Source organism: Symphalangus syndactylus, chromosome 4 (genome assembly GCF_028878055.3).
Source record: "Symphalangus syndactylus isolate Jambi chromosome 4, NHGRI_mSymSyn1-v2.1_pri, whole genome shotgun sequence".
Classification (NCBI taxonomy): domain Eukaryota; kingdom Metazoa; phylum Chordata; class Mammalia; order Primates; family Hylobatidae; genus Symphalangus; species Symphalangus syndactylus.
The window spans coordinates 155,833,629-155,851,024 of record NC_072426.2 but is presented as its reverse complement, the minus strand read 5'-3'; the positions used below and the strand labels follow the sequence as shown (position 1 = coordinate 155,851,024).

The 17,396-nt window shown below is 38.1% G+C and overlaps 1 protein-coding gene across 10 annotated transcripts in view; it reads right to left on the bottom strand.

Annotated features, from left to right (window-relative positions):
- Positions 1-17,396, bottom strand: part of TENM3 (teneurin transmembrane protein 3) — a 2,305,387-nt gene that overhangs the window by 127,189 nt on the left and 2,160,802 nt on the right. For all 10 annotated transcript variants that reach the window (XM_055276480.2, XM_063638465.1, XM_063638466.1 and 7 more), the window contains one exon: positions 17,016-17,138. In XM_055276480.2, the coding sequence (XP_055132455.1) occupies positions 17,016-17,138 (123 nt within the window). The remainder of the gene's footprint in view (positions 1-17,015; positions 17,139-17,396) is intronic.

The following is a 17,396-nucleotide window of genomic DNA, read 5'->3' as shown; positions in this document are numbered from 1 at the left end:
CTTTATACTTTATGCTAGTGATTTTTTGTATTTTCACTCTATCAAGAGTGTTATTACACCCTTCTCCCTGAAGATGTATATATTTACTAGTATTCAGTTACTGTGCATGTCATTTATGGTATGTTTTTAAAACAGATACTTGAAGACCGATTATGGGTAAATTGCATTTCGATGCCTCAAACACACTTATTCTTGTGTGGTGGTGGGGTGTGTAAATATAATCAAGAGAAACAGAATTGAAGATTACTAACGAACATGACCTGCAATCACAGACCCAGTTTATGGCCTATAGGATTTGAAGCAATTCACAAAAAATTCACACTTACAGATAAATGCGAGGTTTGAGGGAGAGTACATCACTAGCAAATGTCAGAATTGCTTTCCACCTGGACTACTGCATCCTACATGACACACGTACCACCAGTTGTGAAGGACAGCTATAACTAAATGGAGACCCATTAAAGGTTCTGAGCAGGCTAGAGGTGAGATGAAATCACTGTTTCAAGAGCATTACTGTGCAGTAACTGTGGGAAGCCTGGAAACGAAGAGATGAGTGAGGACACAGCTGCAGTAACCCAGGTATGAGGCAGAAGAGGGTTGTACAAGAAAACTAAATAAAAAGGCATCATTTATAATCTCCCTTCCTCTCTTCTTTCCCAGTGTTCACAATCATGGTAGCTATCAGGTCTATTTTTCTTGAACCAATTCAGTAATATAAAATGATCTAAGGAATAAAATTTCCAAATTGAGTTATAGTAATCACTATAATTTTTCCACACATCAACTCTTAGATTATAAACTGTAGATCATTCATAGGATTCAAAGTATGTATTTTACAATAGTAATACTTGTTCATTTCAGCAAAATTAGAACATACAGTTAAAGAAAAAGAGAAAAAATATATATAATGCTACCATCCAGAGATTATTTTGCTTTTTATCTAAACAGACATCTTGCTTTACTCAGAAATTTTTAATTATCTGAGACCAATTTCTACTTTTCATTTAGGAAGCTTCTGCAAAGGAACCTACATTTGTCATCAAGGAGCTTTTATTGAGAAGATTCAGGGGAGAAAGAAATGGAACTAATCTTCACTGAGAACCTACAATATGACAGGTAGTTTCACCCAAGAGGTTGGTATCATTTTGAGATGAGGAAACTAAGGCTCAGAGAAGTAAATGATGTGGCCAAAGTGAGTGATGGAGTCAAGACCGAAATCAAGGTCTGCAGAATTCCAAAACCATCTGTTGTATATAATCCTCAATAAAATCTTTGCTTTTTATTAAAACAAAAATATTATTTTAAATTACTAAGTTTTAAATTTATTTGTCTATTTCATATAAAATCAGATATATTGTCACTGAACCATCTTAGAGAATATACTTACAATGTCAGGACATAAAGTTTAAGGCCGGGCGTGGTGGCTCACGCCTGTAATCCCAGCACTTTGGGAGGCTGAGTTGGGCGGATCACGAGGTCAGGAGATTGAGACCATCCTGGCTAACACGGAGAAACCCCATCTCTACTAAAAATACAAAAAATTAGCCGGGCGTGGTGGCGGGCGCCTCTAGTCCCAGCTTCTTGGGAGGCTGAGGCAGGAGAATGGCATGAACCTGGGAGGCGGAGCTTGCAGTGAGCCAAGATCGTGCCACTGCACTCCAGCCTGGGCAACAGAGTGAGACTCCATCTCACAAAAACAAAAACAAAAACAAAACAAAAAAAGTGACATGGATACTATAACATAATACTCTTTATGTTATAATTCATAATAAGTTCCTCGTAAGTTTTTGTCTTTTGGTTGACTTCTACATGAAACTAATTTTAAAGTACTGAGTAGAGTAGCTGTTCTCTTCCCCTCTAAGATGTTAGTATACATATCATATTTTAATATGAATATAGTTTATATTTAGACTCATTCATCAAGTTTATACATTTCTACGGCTATGATACTTGATTGTCATTCACAAGTTCGATCTACTATCTGAAGCATATGTAATTTAATCCACTCTCTTGAGTTGACCCTATTGCTGCTATTAATGGTTTTCTGAGTTTTAATAGCATACCTGTGCTTTGAGAACTGGTAAGCATAAATTCATAAACTGGTGTTAATTTCAGAATTTTTTTTCCAAAACATTATCTTTACCCAAGAACGTTAGTTGTGGTAATGGTAACCAAGTTCTGATTTCTAGGGTTTCCAGTTTCACTATGTCAAAGCCATTTAATAAGCTAGGTATTCTTGCCTTGTTGCTTTCTCCACAAATTCATTTTGAGGGGTTAAAATCTTTCTCACAGAAATGATATGTGAACACATTGTTGTGTTGGCAAGTATATCTATTTATCCTATTAGTCCCATACATAGGTAATTTAACAGGTGGCTCTTTTCCAGAAAAAGAGGGTTCTTCATTTGTAAAACAAAAGATCCAAGATTGGTAGAGTGTGCTTGAATGGGATAGCAATTGTGATGATTTTTTTCCTCCCGTAACGAAAAAATACCTAATTAATCATAACACCACAGAATCTTCGAGTTCTAGTACCCATGGGGGTCATCTAGTCCAGGGATCTTTAAACAAGGGTAGCCATATCCCTAGGAAACATTAAAACTTTTCAATAAGGAATGGGGTAGGAGATTAATTTCTATTAATAGACCCTCAATAACATTCACATGTTGACTTTCTTTACAAAAGAAAGGCATACCTCTCACATACCCAAAATATTACTATGACTCATTGTCTTGGAGCATAAAACTTCCAGTATGCCAAAAAAAGGCAAAATTAAAAGTATTTTTGTGGTGAAGCCTCTTTTATTTAAGACACCATAAACCCAAGGTAGGGCTTCAGCGACTTTCCCTGCTTAACATAGTTCCATTAAGGGCAAAATGTGGGGTTAACAATGGGGTATTTAGGACTACTGGCATGCTTCGAAGTCAAATATATCAAGAAAGAGAGATAACCTTTTTAATGAACTTATCACTCACCCCAACTACTGTCAAAGAATGCTTTTATTTATTTATTTATTTATTTATTTATTATACTTTAAGTTCTACAGTACATGTGCACAATGTGCAGGTTTGTTACATATGTATACATGTGCCATATTGGTGTGCTGCACCCATTAACTCATCATTTACATTAGGTATGTCTCCTAATGCTATCCTTCCCCCCTCCCCCCACCCCATGACAGGCCCCGGTGTGTGATGTTCCCCTTCCTGTGTCCAAGTGTTCTACAAAGAATGCTTTTCAACTGCAGAAGAATTTCATGACTACCAAGAACACAGCAATAAGGTAAGAAACATGAAATGTAATGATGCTTTATTTATTCCAGTTGTCAAGGTTAGGACAAGGATTTGTGCTTTATCTTGCTACCTATCTACTTAGAGCAGGGATTCAGAACTGAGAGGTTCTAATGAAATGTAGATTAATTTATTTGAACTGAAAAAATAAGTCAGACTTTTTCTGACAAAAGGTAAATTTGGGCCAGGCGTGGTGGCTCACACCTGTAATTGTAGCACTTTGGGAGACTGAGGCAGGTGGATCACAAGGTCAGGAGTTCGAGACCAGCCTGGCCAAGATGGTGACATCCTGTCTCTACTAAAAATACAAAAATTAGCTGGACGTGGTGGCGGGCGCCTGTAATCCCAGCTACTTGGGAGGCTGAGGCATGAGAATCACTTGAACCCGGGAGGTGGAGGTTGCAATGAGCCGAGATCACACCACTGCACTCTAGCCTGGGCAATAGAGCAAGACTCCATCTCAAAACAAAACAAAACAAAAAAATGGTAAATTTGATTTCAATGAGTACTGGCTCCGACAGTTAAATTATATGGCAGATATTTCCCCAAAATTAAATGAGCTAATGAAATAGACACATCTAAAGCATATACAGGCATACATATTGCACATTTTCTTCCAGACCACCACAATAAAGCAGATATCACAATGAAGTGAGGTACACACATTTTTTGGTGTACCAGTGCATGTAAAAGTTATGTTTACACTATACTGCAGCCTATTAAGTGTGCAATAGCATTATTTCCTTTTTTTTTTTTTTTTTGAGACAGGGTCTCAAAAGCTGTCACCCAGGCTGGAGTGCAGTGGCCCAATCTCAGCTCACTGCAGCCTCAATCTCCCTGGGCTCAGGTGATCCTCCTACCTCAGCTTCCCAAGTGCCTGGGACTACAGGCGCACACCACCAAGTCTGGCTAATTTTTTGTTATTTTTTGTAGAGACAGGGTTTCAACATGTTGTCTAGGCTGGTCTAAAACTCTTGGACTCAAGCGATCCACCAGCCTCAGCCACCCAAAGTGCTGGGATTACAGGCATGAGCCACTGTGCCCAGCCAACAGGTTTCTACAAATCAACGTACAACCTTAATTTAAAAAATTTTATTGCTAAAAAATGCTAACGATCATCTGATCAAGTCACAACCTTTCTGCTGGTGGAGGATCTTGCCTCAGTGTAGGCGGCGGCTGATTGATCAAGGTGGTGGTTGCTGAAGGTTGGAGTGTCTGTGGCAATTTCTTAAAATAAGACAATAATTAAGTTCGCCACATTGATTGACTCTTTTCATGAAAGGTTTCTCTGAAGGATGTGATGCTATTTGGTATCTTTTTACCCACAGTAGAACGTCTTTCAGAACCGGAGTCAACCCTCTCAGACCCTGCCACTGCTTTATCTACCAAGTTTATGATAATCTAAATCCTTTGTTGTTATTTCAACAATGTTCACAGCTTCTTCACCGCGAGTAAATTCCATCTCAAATACCCACTTTCTTTGCTCATCCATAAGAAGCAACTCCTCATCCATTAAAGCTTCATGATGAGATTGCAGCAATTCAGTCACATCTTCAGGCTCCACTTCTAATTCTAGTTTTCTTGCTATTTCCACCAGATCTGCAGTTACTTCCACCATTGAAATGTGAACCCTCAAAGTCATCTATGAAGGTTGGAATCAAGTTCCAAACTCTTGTTAATGTTAGTCTTTTGACCTCTTCCCATGAATCATAAATGTTCTTAATAGCATGTAGAATGCTAAATCCTTTCCAGAAGGTGTTTTTTTTTTTTGTTTTTTTTTGTTTTTTTGAGACGGAGTCTCTGTCTGTCACCCAGGCTGGAGTGCAGTGGCGCCATCTTGGCTCACTGCAACCTCCACCTCCCAGGTTCACGCCATTCTCCTGTCTCAGCCTCCTGAGTAGCTGGGACTACAGGCGCCCGCCACCATGCCCGGCTAATTTTTTTGTATTTTTAGTAGAGACGGGGTTTCACTCTGTTAGCCAGGATGGTCTTGGTCTCCTGATCTCGTGATCCGCCTGCCTCGGCCTCCCAATGTGCTGGGATTACAGGCATGAGCAACCGTGCCCGGCCTCCAGAAGGTTTTTAATTGACTTTGCCCAGATCTATCACAGGAAATCACTATCTATCTATGATGGCCTTACAAAATGTACTTCTTAAATACGACTTGAAAGTTGAAATTAAATTAAATATGACTTGAAATTAGTCCTTGATCCATGGGCTGCGAAATGGATGTTGTGTTTGCAGGCATGAAAACATTAACCTCCTCGTACATCTCCATCAGAGCTCTTGGGGGACTAGGTACATTGTCAATGAGAAGTAATATTTTGAAAGCAATCTTTTTCTCTGAGCAGTAGGTCTCAACAGTGGGTTTAAAATATTTAGTAGCTATGTTGTAAACAGATGTGCTATCCTCCAGGCTTTGTTGTTCCATTTATAGAGCACAGACAGAGTAGAATTAGCATAATTCTTAAGGGCCCTAGGATTTTAGGAATGGTCAATAAACATTGGCTTCAACTTCAAGTCACCAGTTGCATTACCCACTAACAGAGTCAGCCTGTCCCTGGAAGCTTTGAAGCCAGGCCTTGACTTTTCCTCTCTAGCTATGAAAACCCTAGATGGCATCTTCTCCCAGTCTAAGGCTTTCATCTACATTGAAAATCTGTTGTTTAGTGCAGCTACATTCATCAGTGATCTTAGCTAGATCTACTGGATAACTTGCTGCAGCTTATACATCAGAACCTGCTGCTTCACCTTGCATTTTTATGTTGCAAAGATGGGTTCGTTCCTTAAACCTCATGAACCAACCATTGCTAACTTCAAACTTTTATTCTGCAGCTTCCTCACCTCTCTCAGCCTTCACAGAGTTGAAGAGAGAGCCTTGCTCTGGAGTAGGCTTTAGCTCAAGGGAATGTTATATCTGGTTTGATCGTCTCTCCAGGCCACTCAAATGTTCTCCTTATCAGTAATAAGGCTGTTTTGCTTTCTTATCATTCATGTGCTCACTGGAGTCGTGCTTTTAATTGCCTTTAAAAACTTTTCCTTTGCACTCACAACCTGGCCAAGTGTTTGGCGCAGGAGGCCTAGCTTTCAGCTGATCTCATCTTGGACATGCCTTCCCCACTAAGCTTAATCATTTCTAGCTTTTGACTTAAACTGAGAGATGTGTGATTCTTCCTTTCACTTGAATACTTAGAGGCCACTGTAGGGTTATTGACTGGCCTAATTTCAATACTGTTGTGTCTCAGGAAATAGGGAGGCCCAAGAAGAGAAAGATGTGGGGATGCTGGTCACGGAGCAGTCAGAACACACACATTTATTGATTAAGTTCGCTGTCTTATGTGGATGTGGTTTCTGGCACCCCAAAACAATTATAAGAGCAACATCAAAGATCACTGATTGAAGGTCACTGTAACAGATCTAATAATAATGAAAAAGTCTGAAATATTTTGAGAATTACCAAAATGCAACACAGAGACATGACGTGAGCACATGCTGTTGGAAAAATGGTGCCGACAGACTTGCTTGACGCAGGGCTGCCACAAACATTCAGTTTGTAAAAAACACGGTATCTGGGAGGCATGATAAAGCGTAATAAAATGAGATCTTCCTGGAATACGATGAAAGCATTACAAAATGATAATATCAAAGGTGAATTAATATGAGCAATAGTTCCATTTTTCACCACATTCTGAGTATACCAGATAAACAAAGTACCACTAAATAGAAGAATAACAGGTAAAACGAGCAGTATTTTGCTAAGCCTTGGTAAAGTCTTTTTTGGCATCCTACACAGAAACCGGGAAAAGGATTGGTTCTAAAAACAGTGTAATAAATCTTTTTTCAAAGTAGTTAGTTGCTGATTCCTTGCTTTCATGAGAAATGTGATAGAACTGGCAGCTTATAGACAACATATTTTTTAGAAATAGATCACAATGTGATTTTTGACATATGACTAATAAGAATGTCAAATAATTGAACAGCATCACTTAAAAAAAAATCCTTCCATTGCCACTTACTTATTTTGTAGCAAGATTTCTTTTGTTTATATTCATAAGAAAGGAAAACAGGATTAGAATTGAAACTGCATTTTGTTTTATTCTTATAAGGAATATTCATCTATGAATATATAAACTGTTTGAAAAAAGTTCCCATTCATCTCATAGAGGTATTTTCAATACATTTTCATTTTTTATGTTTCATATTATCAAAATGTTTAACACATTTATATTTCAATATATTTTCACTTTTTATGTTTCATATTATCAAAATGTTTAACACATTTATATAAGAATTAGGTTGTTTTCAGTCAAATGTGTACAACTAATAATTGTAACCATAATTTAATATAGAAGAAAACAGGTTTTTTTAAAAACATATGATCTCAAAAAATAAAAAAAAATTTAACTTTGTATAGCTATTTTGTTTAAGGGGGTCACAAGAACAAAATAGTTTGAAGCCCACTGATCTATTCTAGCTTTTCCCATGAAATATGAATCTCATCTCTAAAGTGCCTGTCAACTGCTATTTGCTTCAAGTTATTACACTAGTTTGAACAAATTTATTTTGAATTACAGTCTTAGAATGTGTCTTTTCTAAAAGGTAGTTGCAGATCTGACCTCTCATTCTAATCAGTGATATAGAGATATAAAGACATCACTGATTTTTCTCTGCAAAATCCACTGAAACGGCAGCTTAGATTAGTACAGCCTTCCTGTTTAAGCCTCTAGTTTGAATATCAGGGACTAGGGTTTTGTGAAGGGGCTTTGTCTTTAAATTCTGCACTGCTGCTTTTCAAGTCACAGCCCTTCTCTCATTTGGGCAAGTCAAGTGTGTTCATTCCTGTTAGCATTTTCAAATGCTCTGTATTGATGGTAAGCACACCTGCAAGTCAGTGGGCCATTGACACAGTTTGATAAACTTGTAAATACTTGCACAACCTTTTCCTCTGAAGCTCATCAGTCCTCTTAGATAAAAGCCTGGACACAGAAGTCTTTCATCATGTCCTGAATTCCAGAAAACTTTGGCTTCAGAAGAAATAAAAAAAGGCCAGTTCTAGGGCTCTCCATCCTCCCTTACTGAGATCACTACATCCGTAAAGCCCTAGAGCCTGAACCTGGGAATGATCATAGGAAACACTAAGGTTGTCTGTAGGTTTTACTAAAAGAAAAAGGAGGAAAACTGGAGGAAAAAATAGAGACAGGGCAACAGAGTGCCCTGTAGTTATTCTAAACTCAAAGCTTGTGGGTTAGGAATCAAACCAATTAAAGCCTTCACAGTAAGTGTGAAATGTACCACGTCTTCAAACACAATAGGGTATCATCTTGAAGGTTTTTTTCAACGTGTCCTGTTGTGCCTGAATGTGGGAGCCACTAGCAGTCTTTTCACCTACTAACTGTGATTTTTTTCTTTCATCAGTAAGTATGTGTCACAACAGTCTTAATGTCTTCAAATACAGTTGTCAGAGTGTGAAAACACAGCGAGACCACATACGCAAAGCTATTGTTATTCCTCTCCTTCTTATGTGATACCCAGTTCATATGAAAACACATCAGTGGAGTGACAGTTTTTCAGATAATGCCTTTTAAAAAGTACTTTGAACTGAAAAACATTTTCTAAATAATAGTTTACCAACCATAGATGCTGTAAGGACAAAACAGAAGATTTAAAGTCATATTGGTAATTAGGAGGTTTGGTATCTGTTTGAAAATTATTTTGTGCTATCGGAAAAATCAGTGAAAATTATCAAATGCTAAGTTTTCTGCCATATATATCACGAATTTGCCTATGATGTGAGTAAACAGCCTATAATGACTGAAACGGAAAGGCAGAAAAGAAATTCACTGTCAAAGTCTAACTGCAACTGTTGCAGAAGGTAAATGATAATATCATCTTAAATCTCACAGAGGCACTAATAATTAAGACGTCAGGAAGCAAGGTTAGGCATTTACAGACAATCAATAGCCCACCCTCCAATTCTATGACCTAACCTTGGATTCATACCCTGACTTTGAGAGCTCTGAGAGAACATACCTTTTTATAAACAACCACATGCCATAATTTAGCATTGTGGATACAGAGTGTTATATCACAAGCTAAGTGAAGTAAGACATAACTACTTTGCAAACATAGCTTAATGGACAAAATCAATATAGCACCTAATTAAGGAGCTATTACACATTGTAATAACACAAGTACTATGAACAATATTGAACAAAACTCAGTGCTCTCGCAGCCCTGTCAGCTCCATTTCTCTAATTCACAGGTAATCTTCAACCTGCTATCAAATCAAACTCTCTAGAGTTGTCTAGTACTTGAGAAAGTTGATACACGATGATCAAAAATATAAAATTTAGTTCCAGCTACTCGGGAGGCTGAGGCAGGAGAATGGCATGAACCCAGGAGGCGGAGCTTACAGTGAGCTGAGATCGCGCCACTGCACTCCATCCTGGGCGACAGAGTAAGACTCCATCTCAAAAATAATAAAAATAATTTTTTTGAAATTTAAAAGCAATTGGAATTGTTTTGTTTAAGCAGCATAAATCATATGCATATATACACATACACGCATATTTGTAGTTTTTCAACTTGTATCCATACAAAAAGAGTTCTTCTGATTGGAGAAGTTACTTGCCATAGTTACACTGACTGAAATGTATAGTCTTTTATTTCAGTCTTTATTTTCCTAAATTATCCTATGCTAAAATTGGGCATTTATCTTACTGCCCCTTTAGAAATCAAGCTGGTGTTGAAATGTTCTGTCAGGGTACACTCCACTTAAGGGAGATTTTCTAATTCATTGTAATAACTCGCTCGATTCCCGTCTAGCCTAGAATTCACATGCTCTGGAAACAACAGCTGGGATCATCTTGCTTTTACTGCTTTATTCCCAGAATCTTGCTCAGTGCATGGCACATCATAAGTGCTCATTACATAAATGTAAAATGAATAAATCCTATGCATTCAAAAAAAGATGATAATATTTCTTTCATAAAATTCAAATAACTAAAAATATAAATAACGAATGATGGGGATTTCCGTTATTGCTTTAGAGGATACTACTGATGCTGATTTGGAGAAGTGTCTTCTTAAAATTTTGCTGTGAATTACAAGTGCATCATCTTGAATTGCAGAATGAAGAGCAAACAATCACTGATATGCATTGAATAGCTGTCATGTTCCAATCATTGCTTGGCACCCTGCATGCATTATCTGATTCAAACCTCATTGTAAACCTTTACATTACCCTATAAAGAAACAGGAAGTGAGAGTGGTAACTTGCTTAAAGGCACCCAGTGAGTGGCAGAGCTTCAGTTCTTAGCCACTATTCTATACTAGTGCTTTGCATATACTTGATGCATGGCCCTTCGTATACTTTATATCATACCATTTAGTTGTATTATTTTCACTCATTCATTCAACTAATACTTCGTGAGCACCTATTACATGCCAGAACTGTGCCAAGAGCTTGGTATACAGCAGTGAAAGAACAGACAGGATCCTTGCCTTATAGTCTAGTAAAGATGAGATGCATTAAATAGTAATAGTGATAACCATAAACATTTTTCAAGCATTTACTATGTACCACACACCACTGTATGTTTACACCTTTGTATATTTGCATTGAATACTCAAGACCAAAGACCATTCTATGAAGTAAATTAGTCCCTTTTAACTGATGAGACCACTTAGGCACAAAGAAGCTATATAACCTGTCCCAAGTAGCACAGGCATTAATGATCAGAACTAGGACACGAAATCAGGTGGTGAGGCTCATAACTCTATCCTCTGTATCTCTGTGTGATATTGTTTTTATATTACAGTATGGTGTGATGCACAGCCAGACTGTGGAGAGCCTTGTAAGTCATTTAAAGGCTTCTGACTAGAATCTAGGTCACTGAAGGGTCTTAGGCAAGGAACTGATATCTCAAATTTGTGTGTGAAGAGTGGATGAGCAAGACTGGAGACATACAGCGCAGATAGAAGGCTACTATATCCAGTTGAGAGAAAACAGGATTCAAAAGATACCATGGGGTCAGAGTTGAAGGAATTTAGAGACTGACTAAATACGGGAGATGAGAGAGTAGAAGCAGTCACTGGGCCTCCTGGACCAGTGATGAAGTGAACGACAGTGCCATTTCCTAATATAGGAATCCCTTCTTATCTGTAGGGTCTGTGTTCCAAGATCCCCAGTGGATGCCTGGAACTGTGGATAATATCAAACCCTATATATACTATATTTTTTCCTATACATCCATGCCTATGATAGCTTATACATTAGGCAAGAAAAAGATAATAATAGAACGATTATAACAATATACTGCAATGAAAGTTCAGTGAATGTGGTCTGTCTCTCTCTCTCTCAAAGTATCTTAATAGTTTCAGACCACAGTGGACTACAGGTAACTAAAACCACAGAAAGCAAAACTGTGGAGGCGGGGGGATGTGGGAAGGTACCGTACAGAAATCCCTGAAAGAGGGGCAAATTTGGAAAGAAAGATGGCTTGGCGATTGTATTTTCCAAAGAGGGCCACAACAGTATCTTCCATCCCACGTGCCCTTGTGCAATGGCATAACAGGTCCCTAGTCAAGAGGAGGAGTTTAATTCCCCTCCCCAGGAATCTTGGCTGACCTTGCTGACTTCCTGACCAACAGAATGTGATGGCAGTGATAGCCTAGAATGGCCACTGCTAGGTTATACAAAGCTGGTAGTTGCTGTCATGGTCTCTTGGCATGCTCCCTCTTGGGATATTCCTCTTCAGAACCAGCTGCTATGTTCTAAGAGGCCCAAGCCACATGGAAGGCCATGCTTAGGTGCCCCGGATGGTGAGTATGGTTGAGCTCAGGTCAACAGATGGCATTAACTGCCAGCTATGTGAGTGAGCTACCCTGGACTTCCAGCTCAGTGGAGCCTTCGGTTAACCTTGGTTAACATCAGAAAGCAATCGCAGTGTCCTAAGTGAGAATGCAAGAACTACCTGGCCAATTCACTGAACCACGAGAGATGATAACAAATTGCTTTCTAAGCCACTGAGTTTTGTTATGGTTTGTTATGTAGTAATAGATAACCAAAGTAGTTGATGCGTTCTGTTTTAGACACGCGGAGTTTAAGATGCATGGAAAACACCCAAGTGGAAATGTTCCAAAGACAATTGGATAGATTTTATGTAGTTGAGATCTGGAGCTGAGGAGACACCTAGGCTGGACTAACTGATTTGAGAGTTAGGAACACAGAGAATGTAACTGGAGCCGTGAAAGTGGGTGACAGAATCCAGAGTGATTATTTTGTGAAGAGCAGAGTCCTGAGAAACAGCAGTGTAGAGGGGAGGTGAGTCAACTAAACAGAGACATCATTGCCAAAACGGTCAGGGAGAAAGTCAAAGTGAATGTGGCATCACAGAAGCTAAGGAAAGAATATTTCAACAGGAGGGATAGGTTAAGTATTAAATGGTTCCAAAAACTCAAACATGATAAAGAATAAAGAGATTTCACTGGTGCTATTGACAAAGCAATGGGTAACTCTGGAGACATCAGTTTCAGTGAAGTATGAGTGTTTGGTGAAGGTGGAGGAGGACAGTCATGAGCAAGGGGTACTGTGAAAGCCCAACTGCAAGGGGGGAAACAGAAGGCAGAGAAGTGATCAAACTGACTAAGCACACTATGTTCAAGAAGGCTGGAAGCACCGGGCGAGGTGGCTCACGCCAATAATCCTAGCACTTTGGGAGGCTGAGGCAGGAGGATTGCTTGAGCTCAGGAGTTCAAGGCAGCCTGGGCAATATGGTGGAACACTGTTTACAAAATATACAAAATTTAGCCAGGCATGGTGACATGTGCCTGTAGTCCCAGCTACTCGGAAGGCTGAGGTGGGAGGATCACTTGAGCCCAGGAGGTCAAGGCTGCAGTGAGCCAAGATGTGACTTACCACTGCATTCCAGCCTGGGTGACAGAGTGAGACCCTGTCTCAAAACAAACAAACAAACAAACAAAATAAATAAATAAAAAGAAGGCTGGTAGAAGAGAGAGGCAGTAGGAGGCAAAGTCAAGAGATTATTGTTTTCCAAGACGTGAGAGACTGGAATGTTCAAATGTTGACTGGATGGTATCAGTAGAATGAGGACGTTCTGAAGAGAGAGAATGGGATCGAGAGGACCCATGCAAAGATGAGCCTGGAATATGGGGAGAAAAGGTGGAAGCACAGATCCACATATGTGGATGAATAAAGATGTGTTTACAGAAAATGAGAGCTCCCCTTGCAAGTTTCGATTTTTTTTTTTAATAGAATGCAAGGTCATCTGCTGAGACAGGGGTTTGAGTATAGCAGGAAGATCTGAAATAGTTGTTGAGAAGTATGGTGAGAAGTTTGCGAGGGATAGGTAGGGCTGTCGACTGTTGAAGTTGGAAAGTCAGGAGACAGGTACTATTATTCCCTCTTTACATGTGAAGAAATTGAAGCTCAAAGAGGTCAGTGAAGTAACTTGCTGAAGGTTACAAAGTAAATAAATGAAGGAGCCAGGATTTGAGTATAGAGCTGTGCGATTCTTTCCAGTACATTAGGCTACATGAATTCCTTGGGCCAGGGGAATAATTTTAGTTTCTGGAAAGAGACCAGTGTTTGAGCTACAAACTTCATTCTTACCTCTTTATTCACTTTGTTCATTTCCATCAGTTTTGTCTAAGACCCTACATTTCTGATAACTCATCTCTAAAATCTGTAGGCAAAGAAGGTCTCAGGAATAATCAGTAAAGGATGATGGCATATAATAGAAATCCTTCTTTTAGATACTAAATACCATTTAGAAGCTTTGGCTCATTGTTAACTTAAATGCAAGCAGGGAGTTGACTGCACCCTTAGCACAATGATTGTTCCTTAGAATTATATTTACAAAATAAGAGTAAAATAGGACTGCATAAATAAAAGTATTACATTTAGAAGCTGTGAAATAATTTTCTCACTATGCTTTTCACAGTTCATTCTCCTAGTGAGCTTTGTTCAGAATTCTAAAGCTTTCTCAAGGGTTGTAATCTCCTAGAATTTCTAAAGAGATGATGTGATCTGCTTCTTGGATAGTATATAAAATTTAAGTAGTGGGTGGTGGGTGGTGGTGCACGGACACTGAGTTCATCATGAAAGCCTAAAAGCAGCGGTTTGCAGGTACCTCCCTCCTTGTAAATAGAGTTCCCGTCCACTCCCCGTGCCCCAGGTCTTAAGTACTATATTTAGGAGATATTAAGAACTTGTATTTGGAAAAGCAGAAACAAGAATTCCTTACAATTTAGGGTTTTGGGGGCTATTCAAACACTAATAAAGAAGGCAAGTAACTAACAGTTAGGTCACTCTTTGGACAAGATAGGAGCCCAGAGAGAAACAGCTTTTCCACGCAGGGAAATTCCTACAAATCCCTTAGTCCAGTTGGCAGTTCTCTAGTGCACTTAACTGATTCTGGGGCTTCCGTTAACCACTCCCTATATAGGAGACTTTTACACATCTAGGAAGAAAGTACTTCGCTTACATGTATATACAGGTGCTCCAAAGGTGCACAGAACTGTATACAACTGAATTCTATAATTACTTGGGGGAACTTCAGTCCCCCTTAGAGAAGGAGGCTACCAAAGCAGTATTTCTGAGATTACACACCACAATATTTCGTAAAGTATGAAATTATTTTAGTGGGTTGCAAGTGGCATTTGTTAAAAATGAGAAATACAATAAAATAAAATGGAAAATCCCAGGATGCATTTTACAAGGCAAGGATAAATATTATTTTGGGAAGCATATTTCAGATACATATGTCTATGTGTGTGTATATGTTGGCTTTGATGTAACATGTATTTCTTATTGCATTGTCATGGTCAATAGCTTAAAAGCCACTGTTTTCGAGGACTCCAGCTTTACAGAGATTTCTATTAATACGGCCATATTCATGTGATGTTCTTTGTTCTTCCAAACCTCTGGGACTGATAAGATCCTAGGCAGCCCATTTCAGAGCTGCCCTAAAATTTTCCTGTAAATCTGAATAACTAAGCACGCCGCCCAAAGTTACAAAGTAAACAGGCGAAAGAGCGAGGATTTGAATATAGGCTTCTGTGAGCTGAGGAGTGATGTGAGCAGAGGTATTCCCTGGCAAAATGCCAGGAGCCAGCACCCAGGCTGTGGGAGTCTCTAAATCCACAGCTTTCTCAGAATCATGCTTTTCAGGACTGTGAAACTAATTAGCCAAACTCTATTTTCATTTTAATCATAATAAAAGGTTAAGATGTTGTAAAATAAATAAAATCTCCATAATAAGCATTTGTCTCTTTGGCATAATTACAATTTCTTCAGTCTGTAAAAAAGTTCCCTACATGTATGGTTAATAAGTACCATCTGATCATTTTTACAGGAACCATGCATTTTAAGAGACAGTCTAAATTTCAGTCAATACAAACCAAAACAAATATTCTTAATTTCTGTGTAGTTACTCGTTTTGTTCATATATATGTTATTAATGTATAAAAAAATAAGGTAATTGAAATTTATGTAATTAAAATTTCCCATCTATAGTTTCAACCCTCTTTAACCCCCTCTACAGTGACTGCCACTGTCTACTTTAGGTGGGTGACATGTCAGTCACCAGCTTACAGTTCTTCTGGAACATGCAGAACTTTATATAAAAAGGTTCCATATGGCGGGGGATTCACTATTATTATAAAAATCGAATGTTGTAAAATTCCTCAACCTCTCTAAGGAGAAAGAGAAGTGTCATAAAGTATTATTATTAGGAAAAAAAGAATAAAAATGTGTATAAAGTATTCATCACAGTAAATGGGTACATGTAACACAGCAGCATATAAGTTCATTAAATGTAAAATAATTTCTTTCTAGTCTTGCAAAGAAACCAGCCACAGGAGGATAGACATATTAATGCCAAAGCTGAACACCAATATACTAGATAAGAAACAAAGAGGAAGAAGAGTTAGGGGAATGCCTAAAGGGAAATAATTTATTAACCAGATGACAGAAAAAGGCGTCTTCATCAGGTTGCTCTGAGATATAAAGTACTATGATATTTTGCAAAAAGTCAGAGGATACCAAGGCCAAGACATGTACACACACATACACACAGAAATAATATAAAACTATTTGCAACGTAAGTGTACATACGTATATATACACTTTTCTAAGTGTTTATATTGAAAAAATGGAATTTTCTAACTACTTAAATTCCATTTTTAATTCAGAGCCAATTGATTTCAAAATCTTTGCTAGCTCAAAGTGCAAATTCTTTAAGGTTTAGAGAAAAGGCAACCAGAGAAAAGGTCAATAAACTATAATCCTTTAATGTGTTTTGCATTTAAATGCTTTTATAATACAATTAATATAGTGTTCCAACTCCACACACAAGTTGAATGAAGAAAACCTAATATACCCCAGGTAATACAAGAGATGATACACTGAATTATAATCTATTTGCAGACTAAAAATAAAACTCAATACACATTTGCAGAAGGGAAAGGCAGAAAAGCCTAGCCATCAAATCAGAAGGCAGCAAATCATATTATTCCTGTAATAAAAATGTGAATTTTCAACCTTTCAAGTAAATTAATTAAAAAAACTCATAAAAAGATGATATCTGTAATTTCGAAAACTTTTCCCTGTTCCATCTAAACTAGATGTAAGCATGGGTAAAAATAAATTTATGGAAAAAGGATGTTAAAAGAAAAACACAGGATACATAATTCTTTTGCTTACCATTGTCTCCAGAAGGTAATGACACAGTGTTTGTTGGCATGGTATCAGAATTCACTTTTCCATTCTCAAATGTGTCATTTTCGGTCTGCTGTAGCTGCCAGTTGAGGCCAAAGAGATGCATTGCTGGGGGTAAAGAACACAAGTTGTTTAAAGGTCTGCTGCCTTCAGCTACAACAGCAATTGCTGAGCATGTTTAAAACAAGAGTCATATGTAAAGTTAAAATTTCCATTTTCTGAAATACCAAGGATAACTGCGCAATGAAAATTATAAAACAAAGAGTTCCTCAAACAAATATAATTTACATAGCAAGGCAGTGAAATATGGTGGCACTTCAATAATGATTTAATACTATTCACTTCATTGGTACCAGGAAACTCTTA